Here is a 17,120-nt window from a genome sequence, read left to right on the forward strand (position 1 = left end):
GATAGCAAGGGTCAAGGCTGAGGAAAGGATCATGAAACTGATCGTGTGAACTGAAACTGATCCCATGAACCCAATGGCAAGGATAAAAATGGCTGCACGAAACTGACAAACTGAGTGTCTGAAATTGACATGAAACTGACATGAAATTAATGGCAGGGGGGGGGGAAATGGCTGCATGAAACTGATCATGAAAAACTGACATGAAGCTAATGGCAGGAAAAATAATGGCTTCATCGGTAAGGCGTGTGCCTTGCCCACACTAGCCTAGGACTGACCATAGTTCGATCCCCAGCATTCCATATGGTCCCCAAGCCAGGAGCTATTTCTGAGCGCATATAGGAGTAACCCCCGAGTGTCATCGGGTGTGGCCCAAAAACAAACAAAAGGCTTCATGAAACTGATTGAATGAAACTGTGAGAAACTGGAGCACCCAGGGTCCCTGTAAATTAAGCAAAATCTATAAAGGCGGGTGGGTGGGCAAGCAAAATTTGGGGCCTGTGGTGTAAACAGTATATAGCTGGTGTCTGGCTCAGTCCCAGTGGAGGACCCCAAGTCTTGGACTCCCCACTCCAAAACAGCAAATCTCCCCACTTCAAAACCCTCTTTCTGCTCACACAGCAGTGACATCACAGAGAGAGGAGGCACATGCACTGCTGATTGAAACGGGGGTTCAGAGGGGCCAAGTGCCATCCCAGAGAGGCACACCAGTCCATGGAGAAAGCCAATGAGTTGGGGAGAGTGTGGCTCCACAAAGGGCCTGAACCTGGCAGGTACAGGGGCCTTCTCTGCAGATGTGGAGACCTCAAAACACTGGGGAAGGTGCAAAGAAACACAGCTCAGATCTGTCCCCTGAGTGGGGACATCAACAAACCACACTTCATCCAGACCGAAGGGAAAAACACCCCAAAACAGAACTGCACACCCAAATGGCTCTTATGCCCTCAGCTTCCTGGAAACTGAGCATGCCCTCTCCCCTCCGGGCTAACATTTCACTGGATTCTTTGAGGTGGGCTGTCCACCAGGGAGGAAAAGTGTGATCAGCACCAACGTCTGCTGCAGCAGACCAGACACAGGCCCTCCTCCTCAAGTCCCACCCCATCCTCAGAGAGGACAGTTGAAATAGAAACCCAGTTTGGAGACACCCCAGAAAATCCAGGCCGGAGGCAGGCAGGTCTGCAGCTGTGATGGGTCATCAGTCTCGAGAAGACAGTGGGTGGTAAGTTGGGAACTAGATGAGAATCCGTCCCCTTGTCCCTGTGTGGCGCACAGACGGGGACCCCAGGACCTGAAAACTGTCACCACTAGAGAGAAAAGCCACCTTTGTGGTTGTCTCGAACCTGGGTCGAAGCCATGTGAATATAAATTACTCTGTGCACAGCTCACAAAGTTGTTCCAGAAAAGACAGTTCAGAAGGTCAGACGGGAAGAGAAGCCACAGCCCTGGGCCCCGGAAGACGGCCCACGATTGTCCACCAGGCTCCCAGGTTCAGACAGAGCGTCTCTCCCTGCTAGTGTCTGGGCAGGGCTCTGGACACACCAGAAAGGATCGCTGCTCCTGCCCAGGCCAGTGGCCGATGGAGGAGAGGAAGGGCTGGGACGGGGTCCCCTGGTCCTCAGTGTCCCTGGTGGCAGCTGTGAGCACCCTCAGCTTGCTCCAGCATCTGCAGCATTTCCTCGATGATGGCCTGCAGCGCCCGGCCCAGCTGGTCGGCATTGTAGGGTTTGCCCAGCGGAGGCACGTGTACGAAGGCCGCTCGGCCTTGGCTCTGGTACAGGGACGTATAGTACGTGAAGTCGCAAAGGTACCTGATGGGGGCGGTGGGAGGGAGTCAGGGCCCAGCCGGGGGCACCAGAAACCTGACCAGGAAGGGGAAACTGATTTTGGCTGCCTCTTTCTTCCTTCCCTCCCTGGCCACAAAAATCTGGGGGTGGTTCCAGCTCCTGGACACAAGAACAAGGTGGGTGGCTGAGTTCCCTACGGACAGACTCTGTGCTAACTTCAGGGCTGAGAATTGGAGTTCTTGAACCTCCTGATGGTTTGGAGAAGGGGCAAGATGGCCAGGAATGTGTCCATGGATGCAGTCACCCTGGTTCCATTGCTGACCCCACATATGACCTTCCCTGCACAGAGCACAGAGCTGGGAGAAGCTCCCTGAACACCTCCAGGTGTGGACCCCAAACCAAGCCGAAGCAAAAGAGGTCGGAGCAATAGCATTTGCCTTTCACAGGGCTGACTCGGGGTTCTAGCTCTGGCTTCCCATAGGGTTCCCTTAACCTTCCAGAAATAACCGCCAGTGTAACTCAAAAACCAAAATAAATAAATAAATAAACAAGAAACAGGGGCCGGAGAGATAGCATGGAGGTAAGGCGTTTGCCTTGCATGCATAAGGACAGTGGTTTGAATCCCAGCATCCCATATGGTCCCCCGTGCCTGTCAGGAGTGATTTCTGAGCAGAGAGCCAGGAGTAACCCCTGAGCGCTGCCGGGTGTGACCCAAAAAAACAAAAATCAAACAAACAAAGAAAAAACAAGAAACATAAAACAAAAGAGACCAGAGCCTGGAACTGGCTGCAGTGCTGGGGTGCAGGCCTGTGTCCCACATCAGCCTTGGTCAAGTTAGTCTCCCCAGCACTGCCAGGTGTGGCCCCAAACTAAGCAAAGGAAGATACGAGGACCTGACATGCTGGGTGGGGGGCAGCGGTGCGGTCCCTACCTGCCGGCGTCCTGCGAGATGGTGATGGACACGCCCAAGCCGAGCTCCGCGACGCGGCGACACACGGCGTCCATGTCGATGGCCGACTCGAGGCTCTCGGGCCCGTCCTCCACGCAGCACTGCGAGCAAGGCCGGAAGCGGCAGTTGTCCAGGCCCCAGTAGCCCGTATTGTGGCCGCACTGCTCCAGGGTGACCGCCGTTGCTGTGCCCGACACGCCCACGTGTACCACCAGCTGCGGGGACAGGACGAGAGGGCTTAGGGACAGATTGGCTGAGGGACAGAAGGGTTGAGGGCATTTTCAAGATCGGTGCCTTCTCCCAGACCCAGGACAAAGGCGGGTTAGCTTTGTTTTTTTAGTTTGTGGTCCATGTTTGGCGGTGCTCAGGGCTCACTTCTGACAGTGCTCGGAGGCCCCTTTGGGATGGCAGGGTTCGAACCTGAATGGCCGCAAGCAAGGCCAAGGTCCTCCCCGTTGTGCTCTCGCTCCAGCTCTGTTTCCGATTTCTGGAGCTGAAGCAGATCTGGCAGTGAATTCCACTGACAGGCAGGTTGAGGAGCAAAGGGGCTCAGGGAGGGCTGGAGCTATACAAAGCGGTGTGTGTGGGGTGCTGGCCTCGCACGTGGCTGGCCCGTGTTCGAACCCCAGCCTTTCAAAGGGTCCCCCCTCAGCAACACCATGAGGGATTCCTCAGCACACAGCAAGGAATGAGCCCTGAGTACCTCTGGGTGTGGCCCCACAAGGGAATTCAAGGCATTTGGAGGCAGTGGGGGCAAGAAGTGACCAGTTACCAGTTAGGAGGTGAGGTTTGATATTTGGGCCCCCACAGGACCCCGCATGCCCCAGGGTGACAAACCAAGAGCCAGGCGCAAGATCCAAGGGGTCGAGTCCTCTGCACAAACACTGGACAGTGTGGTCAGCTCTCAGTGCTCAGGACACGAGCCGCGTCCCCCCTGCTTACCTGCGGGCTGTGCTTGGCCCAGAGCTCGGGGATGAGGCGCTGTACCGTCTGATATTCCACAGGGATCTCATACACGTGAAGGTCCACACTGTCACCCAGACCCAGCTTCTCCAGCTCCTGGACATGGGGGGGGGGGGGGCGAGGGGACCCAAGATCTGTGCACTGCCTGGATCTGGGGCTGCAGTGACCACCCAGCACTCTGGATCTGTTCCCCCATCTCCCCCAGGAGCTCTTCACGGAGACACCCTCGAGAGGGCTGGAACTCTTGTTTTTTTTTTTTAAGTACCACACCCCACAGTGCTCAGGGATCACTCCTGGCAGGCTCAGGGGGACCCTCTGGGATGGATGCCAGGGATTGAACCCAAGTCAGCTATGTGCAAGGCCAGTGTCCTCCCTGCTGTGTTCTTGTTCCATCTCTTATCTTTCCCTCTCACTATCTAGCAACCCCCCATTTTTCTCCCCTTCCAGCCCCCCCCAAATTGGCCCTCCCTAGGTTTCCCTCACATTCCTGGTAGCTCTGGCTGGTGCCAGGAAACCAGAAGAAAGACACAAGCTTGCACTTGTCGAGCCAGGGAGATGCCACAGGACTGGGCCAAGGCCACGTCCGCCCTCCCCTCCACCTGCTGTGCATGCGGAATATTCTAGAAGGGCTGTCCCTGGCACCCGGAACCGCAGACTTGGGTGACAGAAGGGGCAGGGGGCGTGTCTTGTTCTTGCTGTCCTTCCTGTCTGGGGGTGGTGGGCGGTGCCCACACACAGAGGCCAACGTGACTGTGGGGAGTGGCATGGGGTGGGGGTCCCCCACACAGAGCATGAGCAGCCTTCTCCCCGCCTACCTGCCCGGTGCTGCTCTGACCCGGTCACAAAGCCCCTTTTGTTCTTCACTAACAGCCTTGGCAGTCGTGTCTGGGTTCTGTGTCCCCACAGCACATATGCAACAGTCTCTGGTCTCCCCCCCCCCCACACACACCCCAGAGCAGCACCTTGGTCTGCTCCCACACCCCTCATGTCCTGAGTCCCGGGTTGCCGGACCCATGACCCCCACTTGGGGTCACAGCAACATTTACCCCACTTAGCCAGCATGGGAGCTCTCAAGGCCCCCCCATCCCCCTTGGACCTTCCTCAAAGACCTGCCATCCCCAATGTCCCTCTAGTGGCCTGCTGGCTGGGTGACATGGGACACAAGGGCATGAAAAGACAGCTGGGGAAAGGTCTAGCTCCATCTGGGAGACAAGCAGCACCCTTAAATTCATGCCCCTAAAGAGGATGCTCTCCTGGGGGGCACTGAAAAGTGCCTTCTAAAAGGGGCTGAGTGATGGCACAGCAGTAGGGCGTTTGCCTTGCATGTGGTGACTCGGGACAGACCTGGGTTCGATTCCCAGCATTTCATATGGTCCCCAGAGCCTGCCAGAAGCAACCCCAGAGTACTGCAGGGTGTGGCCCAAAAACCAAAACCACAACCCAAACAAATAAAAGGTGCAAGACACGGGGTGGATGTTAAGTCTGAAACCTGGGCACAGAGAGCCAGGACAGGTCCTGGGGAACTTTCTAGATCTTGTCCCACAGGCACAGAGGGAGAAGTCTGAGCACCATCAGTGTAGGTTGCAGAAAAGCCTGGTGGAGGGCCGGAGAGATAGCATGGAGGTAAATCCCGGCATCCCATATGGTCCTCCGTGCCTGCCAGGGGCGATTTCTGAGCGCAGAGCCAGGAGTAACCCCTGAGTGCTGCCGGGTGTGACCCAAAAAAGCCAGGGAAAAAAAAAAAAAGGAACGAAAAAAAAGAAAAGCCTGGTGGGTGCAGAGTTGGGGGCAGCCGCCGCCAGGGTTTCTGAGATGGTTAAATTGATCTCTCTTCCATTTAGATGCAGATGGCGTCCGGGGCCAGGAATCCAGACTCGGGGCTTTGTATGCTCAGGCCCGTGAAGGCCCGTCTGGCCGCACAAAGGCGCCCGCACGCCCCAGACAAGTCACCGCCTTTTTGTCTGTGGCGCTGTCCTGGCCAGGCGGTGCTGTGCGGGGACTGATCCCACCACTTCCACCAATCCCGGGGGGCGGGGGGGGGGGGGGAGAGAGAGGTAGAAAAGCAACAACATGGCAAAGATGATGGTGGCATAGTGGTGCAGAAGGAGGGAGGCAGGAATCCTGGAGACAGGTTCATGTGCGGAAGTGTGGGTGTCCTGGGGTCCCCGTTGGCCCCTCCCAGTTGGGGCTGCTCTAACTAGGGTTTCTGCTGGGCCCCGGGGCACGGTGCTGTCTGTCCCGACCTGATTTATCTGGGGGCCTCTTTCACGCTCATTGTTGTTCTGTCTGATTCCACCACACATTGCCCCCCACCAAAAAAAAAAAAAAAAACCCTGCCCTGGTTGACAAAGAAATGGGGAGGTCCCAGGACAGCGGGAGGAATCCTCAACACTCTCCACCCTGCAGACAGTCCCAGCTGCTGCCCAGAACATCCTCCAGGAGCCTCCATCCCTCCATCCACCCCTCCATCCCAGCCTCAGTCTCCACCTCCAGCCAGTGGGTACACAGCCTACTGGGAAATTGGCCGCCTGTGGACACCAATGGGGTGCCCTTGGCACCGGATGTAACCCCAGGGCTGAGTTACCTGCACAGCGATCCAGCTGGCGTTCACCGTGTGCTCCCCAAAAGGGCCAAACCCTGAAAAGCAAAGAAAGAGGGAAAAAATTAAGTTGCCTGTCGTCACTTCTAGGGATAGGATCAAGTCTGCACCCCAAGTCCCGCTGCCAGGCTGCTCTCTACACCTGAGGAACACAACTGGACTTAGTCCTGAGCACTCCCCAAGTTGCCCCTTAAAGTCCTCCCTGGAGCTGCCTGTCCTCAAATAGCCTTGACCTAAACCTGCAACAGCTGGATGGGCTCTGGGGGGGGGTGTCCTGGGAGCACCATAGGACCCCTCAGACCACACACTCTCCTACCTCCAGCAACCACTGACAGTAGCTGAGGGTGCAGAGGGTGAGAGGAGACGGAGCACAGAGAAGTTCACACTGCGGCCTCAGGACACACAGCGAGAAGAGGACAAGGGGGACCATCTGGGCTTCCTTCTACTCCCCCACCGCAAACCCTCCCAACAGAAGGGATGGCACAGACGTTGCAAGATCCCAAGATAAAACCAAGGGTGATTTCCTTCAGACCATCAGATGGGACTACAATAAGATAATCATGACAATAACAATAATTTTGTGTTTTGTTTTCGGTCCAGCAGTGCTCAGGGATTACTCCTGGCTCTGCGACCAGGAATGACTCCTGGGACTCTATGGGATGCCAGGTATCGGAACCCAGGTCAGCTGTGTGCAAGGCAAATGTGCTCCCCACTGTACTATTTCTCTGGCCCCAAATAACAATAATTTTCTTAAACAATGAAGCAAGCAGTAAATAAATAACAATTAAAAAACATCTTCAAGAAAGAGTGCCCTTGGGTCAGGTTCCATTTAGGTGGGCATGAGGAGTGGAGCTCCAGGGGGCACTGGGATTTGGGGGGTGGGAGGCAGTGACCTCCCTCTCCCCCTCCCCCTGCACCTGGAGTCCCAGCTCAGCTTCAGGGAGAGAGTCTGTGACAGGCAGAGACTGTGACCGAAACTGCCCTGGGCTGCCCGCCAGCCCTCTCCACACTTGGTCCCCACCTCCCAGCCCTGCCCCAGGGGTCCCCAAACCTCCAGGGGACCCTCCAACCAGATTCCAGGACAACAGATGAGGGAACCCCAAATGGGAAAGGGAGCTGGGGAGAGACCTGGCAGGGTGGGGAGGAGTGGGGAGTGGTCGAGGCTGTCCCTGGGGTGAGGCACACCCAGCCAGGAGGTCACCTGCACCATGGACCCCACCCCTACGTCCAGGTGACTGCACCCGGGGTGGCAGCCTCCCCAGGAAGCGAGGTTTGGGGGTGTCGCCCCAGGGGGTGTGCAGAGGCGCGTCTCGCCCTCACTTTGGCCTTTGTCCCCTGGGGCCAGGGTGGGGCCAGGCCGGACCTGGACCTGGGGAGGGGCAGCTCCGGGTCCCCTTCGCCCGCAGGTGCTGTCCGGGGTGGGGGCGCGATCGGCACCCTGGGAAGGATCGACTCGCCCCATGCCCAGCCGGGCGCAGCCCCCTAGCCCCTGATCCCTGACCTCGGACCACAGCGGGGTCCAGAGGGGTCCCCCCGGCCCCCCGCAACCCCCTAGACCCACTTTCTCCCCCGCTCGGCCCCTGACACCGGCCCAGACGAGCGGCGGCACCTGCCACCCGCGCCCGGCCTACCCGTCACCACCACCGCCTTCCTGGGCTGCTCCATGGCCCGCTCGGCGGCCGCTGCGACCCGCTAGCTGCTGGCCCCACTGGCCCGACTGGCCCGGCCGCCGCCGCCGCCGCCGCCGCCGCCACGCCAGGCCCCGCCCACACCCACGCCCACGCCCCGCCCCGCGCGGCCTGTGCGCCCCGGCCAGGCCCCCCAGCCGCCGCGGAGCATGCGCACTTTGGACCCCGGCGCCTGGTGGTCGCGGAGCATGCGCGTTGCCTCCGCAAGGCCACGCCCCGTCGTGTGGTCACGCCCAGTGGTCACGCCCTCGCTTCAGGCCCCGCCTCCGCCTCCGCCTCCGGAATGCCCCAAGCGGGACTTTTCTTTCGCCTTGTTCCCCCTGGCTCTACGCTCAGGAATCGGTCCTGGCAGGCTCGGGGGACTACATGGGATGCCGGGATTCGAACCACTGTCCTGCGTGCAAGGCATACGCCCTACCTCTATGCTATCTATTTCTCCGGCCTTCTTTCTCCTTTTTAAGCGCTTCCTAGGTCCAAGCTCTCCCTCGGGCCTTCCTTAGCCTCAGTTTCCCCAGGAGAAAAAGAGGAGGATGTGGAATCATGAGGGTTGTGGCCACTTGCACTCAATGGCCCAGCACTGGGGTGATTAATTCTTCAAGTGCTATAGGGTGCCTGGGCCTGTTCTGCTTACCTTCAGTCTTTTTGTTTGTTTGTTTGGGGGTCACACCCGAAAGTGCACAGGGTTGACTCCTGGCTCTGTGCTCAAGAACCACTCCTGGAGTAACCCCTGAGCATCAAACGGGTGTGGCTTGAAAAAAAAACAAACAAAAAGAATCACTCCTGGGGCCCAGAGCGATAGCGAAGCCATAGGGCATTTGCCTTGCTCCGGGCTGGCCCAGGACAGACCTGGATTCGATCCCCCGGGGTCCCATATGGTCCCCCCTGTGTGTCACCGGGTGTGGACCCCACCCGAAAAAAAGAATCACTCCTGACAGGCTCTGGGGATGCCCAGGGGATGGAGATGCCCGAGATGGAACCCAGGTCGGCTGTGTGCAAAGCAACACTATTTCCGTAGTGCTTTCACTCCAGCCCCCGTCACCAATTTTTTAATTACCCGGGTCTTATATATGTAGAAAAAGGTCCATAAGACCCCCTTACCGAGGGTTCGAGAGTAGGAGGTTGGGGGGGCATGGGTTCAGTGAAGCCCCAAAGTGCCTGTTCCTGGAGTGGGGGCAGTCTGCAGCTACAGGAGCAGCAAGGACTGATCTGGCAGGATGGACCACCAGGCCACCTCTGGGGAGTGGCAGCCAGGCAGATGTTTCCCTAGGGAAGGGACATCTATGCCCGCCAGGTTGACTGCAGTCTTGCCAGCAGAGTGTTATAATTTTTTTTTTCTCTTTTGTTCAGTGGAAGCTCGGATATTTATGTTAATCTGATACATTTGCTAATAGTCCCATTTTGGGTCTCTGCTGTTACAAGTACCATCTAAACTGCACTGGGAAAGGCCCAGAGCAACAGCAGAGTTGTATGTGACTTATCCGGGTTCCATCCCTAACATCCCCTGAACCCCCACCCCTGCTCCAGTGATCTCTGAGTGCAGAGTCCAGAGTAATCCCTGAACATTGTTGTTATGCCCCTTAAGAAAAATAGCTTGCACTGGGGGGAAAATAGTGATGCAAGGGGTAGGGAAAGGTGAGATTTTATAAAGTACAGCTGAGTCCAAGGTTCAAACGGCAGGATTTTGACCTGGAGGGGCAGCTCCGGACAACCTTTGAATGGCTGAGTCTTGGACATAATGTCCATGAAGGAGGCAGAGGGCAATAGGAGGTATGTGGAGTAGGAGGAGGAGGAGGAGGGACCAGAGAGCCTCAAAATATGATCCTTACAAACCTTTACATTTTGCTTCTACAGGTCAGAGTCCCCATAATAAAAGGCAGGTGCTAAGAGCAAAGTACTGGAGGGACTGTGACTGATCTTTGGAGGGTGAAGGGTGAGAAGCAAGAGATACCGGAGCACAAGTTCTGCCCTTGGCCTGGATGCAGAGTTCCAATTCCAAGTGGCTAAAACAATAAAGTTCCCCACTGCTAAAACACCAGGGAAATGACAGTGGCAAGTCAGGTCCTTTGGCTTCGGGTACTGCAGGCTCCAGGAGCTCAAACCTCATCTCCATTTCCACCCAGCAACACTTACGCCTCCACAAAGCTCCTTCCCACAGACCTGCTCCTGGGCTCTGCCCTTCCAGCTCTTGACTTCAGGACCTCCTACCTCTTTCCCTCCCCTGCTTTGGTTCTTCCCCTTAACCCAGTCCTGCCTAGGTCAGGGGAGGTGGAACTTTCAGCCAGTACTCAGGAAGGGCTGCTGTGACTGCAGCCGGCCACACGAGGTCAGCCAAGCCGAGTTTTCCCCATGTAGAGGAGTTTGCCTGGCTAATTCCTTTCTTAGAAAAATCTAGAAAAGTTATCAGCATCGCCATGTTGATGCTGGGACCCCTTAAGGCCTCTGTTTCTGTTTTGGACATCCTGAGGCACTTATGCGTTGCACTGGTCCCCCTGATCCTCCATCCCTGTTTGAGGTTCGGGCCCAGGGACCAGCTACTGCCTGCGCCCTGACCAGCAGCAGCCTGACACCCAAGGGATGCAGGAGAAAAGAAAATAACGTATTAGGGGCCGGAGTGGTGGCACAAGTGGTAGGGTGTTTGCCTTGCACGCGGCTAACTTAGGATGGATCGCAACTCGATCCCCCGGCAACCAATATGGTTTCCCAAGCCAGGGGCGAATACTGAGCCAGGAGTAACCCCTGAGCATCACCGGTTGTGGCCCAAAAACAAAACAAAAGAAAGTCATGTATTAGAGGCAGAGTCACACAGGGCAGACCACTTGGGGGTGAGCATAAGGGGTTTGGAGGCAGAAAAGCTGGGGGGGGGGCATGAAGCCAGGAGAGGGGACTGAGGATGACTAGACAACCCCTTGGTGTCCTGAGAGCAGCCCTGGCCACTCAGGGGATGCCAGAATTAGGAATTCTTTTTTTTAGTATTCTTTTTCTTTTAAATTTAAATTTTTTTTTTTTGGTTTTTGGGTCACACCCGGCAGTGCTCAGGGGTTACTCCTGGCTCCATGCTCAGAAATTGCTCCTGGCAGGCACGGGGGACCATATGGGATGCCGGGATTTGAACCGATGACCTTCTGCATGCAAGGCAAATGCCTTACCTCCATGCTATCTCTCCGGCCCCTAAATTTTAATTTTTTTTTTTTGTGGGTCACACCCGGCAGTGCTCAGGGGTTATTCCTGGCTCCAGACTCAGAAATTGCTCCTGGCAGGCACGGGGGACCATATGGGGCACCGGGATTCAAACCGATGACCTCCTGCATGAAAGGCAAACGCCTTACCTCCATGCTATCTCTCCGGCCCCAAATTTTAATTTTTTAAAAAACTTTTATATTGGGACCGGAGATATAGCATGGAGGGTAAGGCATTTATTTGCCTTGCATGCAGAAGGTCGGTGGTTCGAATCCCGGCAATCCCATACGGTCCCCTGAGCCTAACAGGAGTGATTTCTGAGCATAGAGCCAGGAGTAACTGCTGAGAGCTGCCAGGTGTGACCCAAAACGCCACCCCCCAAGAAAACAAAAACTTTTATATTGATTGGTTTTGGGCCGGCGCTCAGGGGTCACAATCCTGGCTCGCACTCAGAAATCACCCCTGGCAGGCTGGCTGGGGGACCATCTGGGATGTAGGGAATTGCCCGCTGCGCTATCTCTCCGGCCCCTTTTGAATTTTTAAATTTAAACCATTGTGATTTGTGAAGTTAATCAGTTGTGTTTCAGACATATAGTGTTTCAGGACCAATCCCACCCCCAGTGTCCCAGTGTCCACCTCCCTCTACCAAAGTCCCCAGAGTCCATCCCACGTGTCCCTCCCCCCATCCCAGCCTGCCAGCATCACAGGCCTGTTTTTAATTTTGGTGCTGTTCAAGTGCTTTCTTTGTTGTTGACTCCGGCTTGGATATTTAATTCTGTCCTTTCTTTTTTGTGTGTGTGCTCAAGGGTTCCTCCTGGCTCTGTGCTCAGAAGTCGCTCCTGGCAGGCTTGGGGACCATATGGGATGCAGGGATTCGAACCAGGGGTCTGTCCTGTGATGGTCGCATGCAAGGCAAACACCTTACCACTGTGCTATCGCTCCGGCCCCATAATGGCAGGCTTGGGGACCATATGGGATGCAGGGATTCGAACCAGGGGTCTGTCCTGTGATGGTCGCATGCAAGGCAAACACCTTACCACTGTACTATCGCTCCGGCCCCATAATTCTGTCCTTTCTTAACCCCACCAATGCACCTGAGACCCCTTGGGCCTTGTCCCTACCATCCTTTCCTACATGTCTTTCTCCTCCACTCAATTTCTTTCCTCCTCCACCTCCTCCCCAGACTCTGGCGCCAGGAACCACATGAACTCCGGGTCTGCGTGTGGTGCAAACACATTCAAATGCTCTCATGCACGCGGCCTAACTCGCTTGGTTCTCATTGCAAATTTCCAGAACACGCAGTCTTCTGGCCCAGTTCACAGGAGAGGGTAAACTGAGGCGAGGGTACACAGCAAGGAGCACCCAAAGACCGGATGCTCCATCGCGACACCAGGCGCGGCGACTTGCGCCCGAGCAGACCCTCCACCTTTCGGTCCGCAGATGAGTCGCCTTGAGCACTAGGGTGGCCACTGAGACCCGGGACTAAGTGCCGAACGCACCTGCGCATGCGCCGTTACCCACAAGTCACCGGGGGAGGCCCAGGCGCACGGGGCGCCGCCCCTTTTGCGGCAAACCGTGCGACGCTTTACGGCAGGCACTCGGCCCGCCTTTTTCCTGGGTCCCGCCCTTCTCCGCGAGGATTGGTCGGTCACCCCCGCCGCCTCGCGCTGATTGGCCCGCGCGGCTGCCACTCCATTTCGGCCTAGAACGCGCGGCGGCGGCGGGGAAAGTGCAAGTCTCCTTATGTCCCGCGGCGCCATGGTGAGGCCCGGGACGCGGCGGGACGGGGCGGGGAAACTGAGGCCTCAGCGACCCGGGACTCTGTGGCCGGGCGGGGAACGTGCACCCCCACGGCCTGACCTGGCCTGCTCTGCATCCACCCTTTGAAGATGGGGAAACTGAGGCCAGAGCGGGCGGGCCCGGGTTGCAGCCCAGGCCAGGCTTGGGGAGGAAACACGCCCCGGACTGTGGCCCCAGACCCCCTGCAAGGGGCGGGTGAGGGGTCGCCCTCTGACTCCCTGCGGCCCCTCCAGCAACCCCCCCAATACTCAGCCCCAATACTCGGCCCTGGATGGGGGACACGTGGAGCTAATGCCAAGCCCGGGCTGGGCCTCAAGTCCGCCTGCAGGAGCCCCAAGACTCAGCTGATGCTTTTTAGGGGCGACCCAGGTGGGAGATCCCCATGGTGCAACAGGCTGCCCTTGCCTGGGTCCCCGCCTTCCCAGGGTTCTTGGGGCTCCTCTCCTGCCTCGTCACAACTTGGGGGTGTGGTGGACAGAAAACGAGTGCCCTGATTCCAGCAGCCCGCCGTGGGGCGCTGTGATTCCTTCCTTGACCCTGGCTGGCCAGCGCTGACAATTTTGACAGGCTGACGACTGCTCCCCACACACCCGCAGACAAGTTTTTTTTTTTTTTTCTTTTGGTTTTTGGGTCACACCTGGCAGTGTTCAGGGGTTACTCCTGGCTCTACGCTCAAAAATCGCTCCTGGCAGGCTCAGAGGACCTTAGGGGATGCTGGGATTCGAACCACCGTCCTTCTGCATGCAAGGCAAACGCTCTACCTCCATGCTACCTCTCCGGCCCCACAGACAAGTTTTCTCCCTCCCAAGCTTTACTCCAGTGCTGGAAGGTGTAGCCCCGAGGCCCTGGGGACCCTTGAACAGTAGATGGGCTCTGTGTCCCCTCAGCACCCCAGAGAGCCAGTGGTCCTCGCGCAGAAAGTGGGGTGTTTACCCCTGTGGGATCCTGATGTGGCACCTTCCAGACAGCTGGGTGGAGTGGTGAGCTGGATTTGGGGGTGCTTCCTGAGTGGACCCCACCCCAGGCTTGCTGTGATAGCTGAAGGCCCCTCTCTGATTCCCTTTTCTTGCCTTAGGAACTCAGCAGGTGACAGGGGAGGCAGCCTGAGTTGGTGGCATGTGTTGGAATGGGGCAGAGACTTGGGGGGCATCAGGGCAGGCTCGGGGGTGCTCAACTGCTGTACATGGGTGTCCCCAGTGAGCAGACAGCTGAACAAACCCATGTCTCGGTGTCTCCCGCAGCTTCCCCTTTCGCTGCTGAAGACGGCGCAGAACCACCCCATGGTGAGTCCCCTCGGTCCCCCTTACTATCTCCCGGCTACCATCTGTCAGAGGGAGTGCTGAGAACAATCCAGCACCCCCAGACGCAGCCCTCCCGAGAGCACCGCTGCCGCACATCTGGTCTGTAGCCAACCTTGCTCCGTTCGAGAATGGAGGAGCCTGGTACCTGGGGCCAGTCACCCACTCTGTCTGGGAGAGCGTGTTTAGCCCGCAGAGCCCCTGCTGATGGCCTCCGTACATGGACACCCCCGTGTGGTGTCCATTTGGGTGGTCGGTCCAGTGGGAGGAGCGGACATGGGGTGCGGAAGCGGCCCTGAGCGGGGCCATTTGTGTCCAGTTGGTGGAGCTTAAAAACGGGGAGACGTACAACGGGCACCTGGTGAGCTGTGACAACTGGATGAACATCAACCTCCGAGAGGTCATCTGCACATCCAGGGTGAGCCTGGGTTCATGGGGGGCTGGGACACCCCCGTGGGTACAGCCATCAGCCCTTCACACCAAGGCTTGAAACAGAAGTGCAGGGTCCAGGGTCCCTTGCTGCCTGGCTAGACGCTGCCCCCGTCCCTGTCATGGTGGACTTAGTCTGATGCACAGCCAGGGTTCTGCCACAGGGGGATGAGGGAGCCAGGTCAGCAGGGTCTCCCAAGTGTGCACCTGTGTGCCCGAGAGCTGGAGCCCTGGAACATTCCAAGAGTCCTGCCAAGGCAGCTCCCCGAGGCTTGAGGACTCAGGAGGAGTGGGTGTGAGTGGGACAGATGGGCAGGACCACCAGGACAGTCTGCAGGGTCCAGGACTGGGTGATGGGCCCTGGGTGGGGAGCCCCAACTGACCGCTGATGGGCCCCATGCACGGATACCCGAAAACAGTCAATGGGGGACCAGCCTACACCTCACCAGGGTGCCCCATCTCTTGGTCCTGACCCGGAGCTCATGGGCCAGAGCGCTAGAGAATGGATCGGAGTTGGTGAGCCCTCACCCCGGCTCTGCGCCCCGTAGGATGGGGATAAGTTCTGGCGCATGCCGGAGTGCTACATCCGAGGCAGCACCATCAAATACCTGCGCATCCCTGACGAGATCATCGACATGGTCAAGGAGGAGGCAGTGGCCAAGGGCCGGGGTCGCGGAGGTCTCCAGCAGCAGAAGCAGCAGAAGGGGCGCGGCCTGGGCGGCACTGGGCGAGGTGGGCGCCCCCTGTTCTCCCCTGTACTGGAGCCTTTCCCTGACCAACTCCTCCTGGCGGGGCTGTGGGCAGTGCCTCTTCCCCTGGGAAACCCTCCAGGCTAGATCCTGAGTCCCCATTGGACGCTGCTCCCCTTTATGGGGTGGGGGCACATGCAAGGGAACCAGGGTAACCCCAGCTGGCCTCATGCACGCTATCTCTCCCACAGGTGTGTTTGGCGGTCGTGGCCGGGGTGGGCTCTCTGGCCCTGGACGAGGGCAGCCAGAGAAGAAGCCAGGGCGCCCAACGGGCAAGCAGTGAACGCCCCTACCGCATCTGCATGCTCTGGGGCTAGGAGCCCTAAGCCTGCGTGCCTACCCGAAGCCACCACTGGCCCTGTTCAGTTTGAGGTTGCAGTGGCTACTCCACTATCTGCGAGACTCCTGGGGTGCGGGCAGCGGGACCACAGGCTGGTTCCTGGGCACCTGTGGGGGCTGCCCGCCGCTCGGTGGTGGCTGAATTGCCCCCACCAGAATCGCCTTTCCTGGCCAAGTGAGGGAACGATCATAAAACCCTTTCCGGATATTCCGGGTCTCTGCACCCTTCCGGTGTTGTAGGTGGAATAAAACCCCAGAATGGCATACTGTGTCTTTTTTTTTTTTTTTTGGTTTTTGGGCCACACCTGGCGGTGCTCAGGAGTTACTACTGGCTGTCTGCTCAGAAATAGCTCCTGGCAGGCACGGGGGACCATATGGGACACCGGGATTCGAACCAACCACCTTTGGTCCTGGATGGGCTGCTTGCAAGGCAAACACCACTGTGCTCTCTCTCCGGGCCCAGAATGGCATACTGTATACTCATCCTGTTCATTCTTTTTTTTTTGGGGGGGTTGAGTTTTTATGCCACCCCGGCGGCGCTCAAGGATTACTCCTGGCTCCATGCTCAGAAATCGATCCTGGAGGACGGAGTGATAGCACAGCGGTAAGGTGTTTGTTTGCCTTGCATGAGGCCAACACAGGACCAACCCATTTTGAATCTTGGCATCCCATTTGTTCCCCATAGCCTGCCAGGAGTAACTTCTGAGTGCAAAGCCAGAAGTAACTGCTGAGCGCAGCTAGGTGTGACCCAAAAACCGCTTCTGGCAGGCTCGGGGGACCATATGGGATACTAGGAATTGAACACAGGTTCTTCCCAGGTTGTCCGCATGAAAGGCAAATGCTTTACTGCTGTGCTATTGCTCCGGCCACTTCATTTTTTTTTTTTTTTTCTTGGTTTTTGGGCCACACCCGGCGTTGCTCAGGGGTTACTCCTGGCTGTCTGCTCAGAAATAGCTCCTGGCAGGCACGGGGGACCATATGGGACACCGGGATTCAAACCAACTACCTTTGGTCCTGGATCGGCTGCTTGCAAGGCTGTGCTATCTCTCCGGGCCCGCTCCGGCCACTTCTTATTAACTCTCCCCTATTCCTCTACTTGCTGCTTCCTACTTAGTTCTCCATCTGTGGCCGATGATGTTTTGGGGATGATGTTTTGGGGTTGCGGCAAGGTAGACCCAAGCCCTGCACCCCCACAACCTTACCCCAGGATGTGAGTCAGAACTGTAGGCCAGGCCCCTCACTCCCACTTCTGGTCTCAACAGCACTTTGGGTGCAGGGCCCTGGGTGGGGGGCCTTGGAATCCCTGGAACATGGGTCCCTCCTCACTTATGAGGCTGACTCTGCTCCA

General features: G+C 57.5%; 2 protein-coding genes across 2 annotated transcripts; one reads left to right on the forward strand and one right to left on the reverse strand.

Moving 5' to 3' along the window:
• Window positions 1-1,371: 1,371 nt before the first annotated feature.
• Window positions 1,372-8,031, reverse strand: PGPEP1 (pyroglutamyl-peptidase I). The gene is made up of 5 exons (XM_049787733.1): window positions 7,924-8,031; window positions 6,278-6,330; window positions 3,673-3,789; window positions 2,713-2,945; window positions 1,372-1,805 (listed from the first exon to the last, which is right to left on the reverse strand). The coding sequence occupies exons 1-5, from the start codon at window positions 7,955-7,957 to the stop codon at window positions 1,613-1,615; spliced, it is 630 nt and encodes a 209-aa protein (XP_049643690.1). The 5' UTR covers window positions 7,958-8,031; the 3' UTR covers window positions 1,372-1,612.
• Window positions 8,032-12,884: 4,853 nt separating this feature from the next.
• LSM4 (LSM4 homolog, U6 small nuclear RNA and mRNA degradation associated) lies at window positions 12,885-16,036 on the forward strand. Its single transcript, XM_049787741.1, has 5 exons — window positions 12,885-12,918; window positions 14,199-14,240; window positions 14,575-14,673; window positions 15,233-15,416; window positions 15,625-16,036. The coding sequence occupies exons 1-5, from the start codon at window positions 12,901-12,903 to the stop codon at window positions 15,714-15,716; spliced, it is 435 nt and encodes a 144-aa protein (XP_049643698.1). The 5' UTR covers window positions 12,885-12,900; the 3' UTR covers window positions 15,717-16,036.
• The last annotated feature ends 1,084 nt before the right edge of the window (window positions 16,037-17,120 follow it).

This window comes from Suncus etruscus, chromosome 15, assembly GCF_024139225.1.
Source record: "Suncus etruscus isolate mSunEtr1 chromosome 15, mSunEtr1.pri.cur, whole genome shotgun sequence".
NCBI classification, from domain to species: Eukaryota; Metazoa; Chordata; class Mammalia; order Eulipotyphla; family Soricidae; genus Suncus; species Suncus etruscus.

Coding starts and splice junctions, on each gene's coding strand:
- PGPEP1 (XM_049787733.1), bottom strand. CDS start 7,957: ATGGAGCAGCCCAGGAAGGCGGTGGTGGTGACGG. Junction 6,331..7,923: donor GAAGGCGGTGGTGGTGACGG/GTAGGCCGGGCG, acceptor TTTGCTTTTCAG/GGTTTGGCCCTTTTGGGGAG. Junction 3,790..6,277: donor CCAGCTGGATCGCTGTGCAG/GTAACTCAGCCC, acceptor CCCCATGTCCAG/GAGCTGGAGAAGCTGGGTCT.
- LSM4 (XM_049787741.1), top strand. Junction 14,241..14,574: donor CGGCGCAGAACCACCCCATG/GTGAGTCCCCTC, acceptor ATTTGTGTCCAG/TTGGTGGAGCTTAAAAACGG. Junction 14,674..15,232: donor AGGTCATCTGCACATCCAGG/GTGAGCCTGGGT, acceptor TGCGCCCCGTAG/GATGGGGATAAGTTCTGGCG.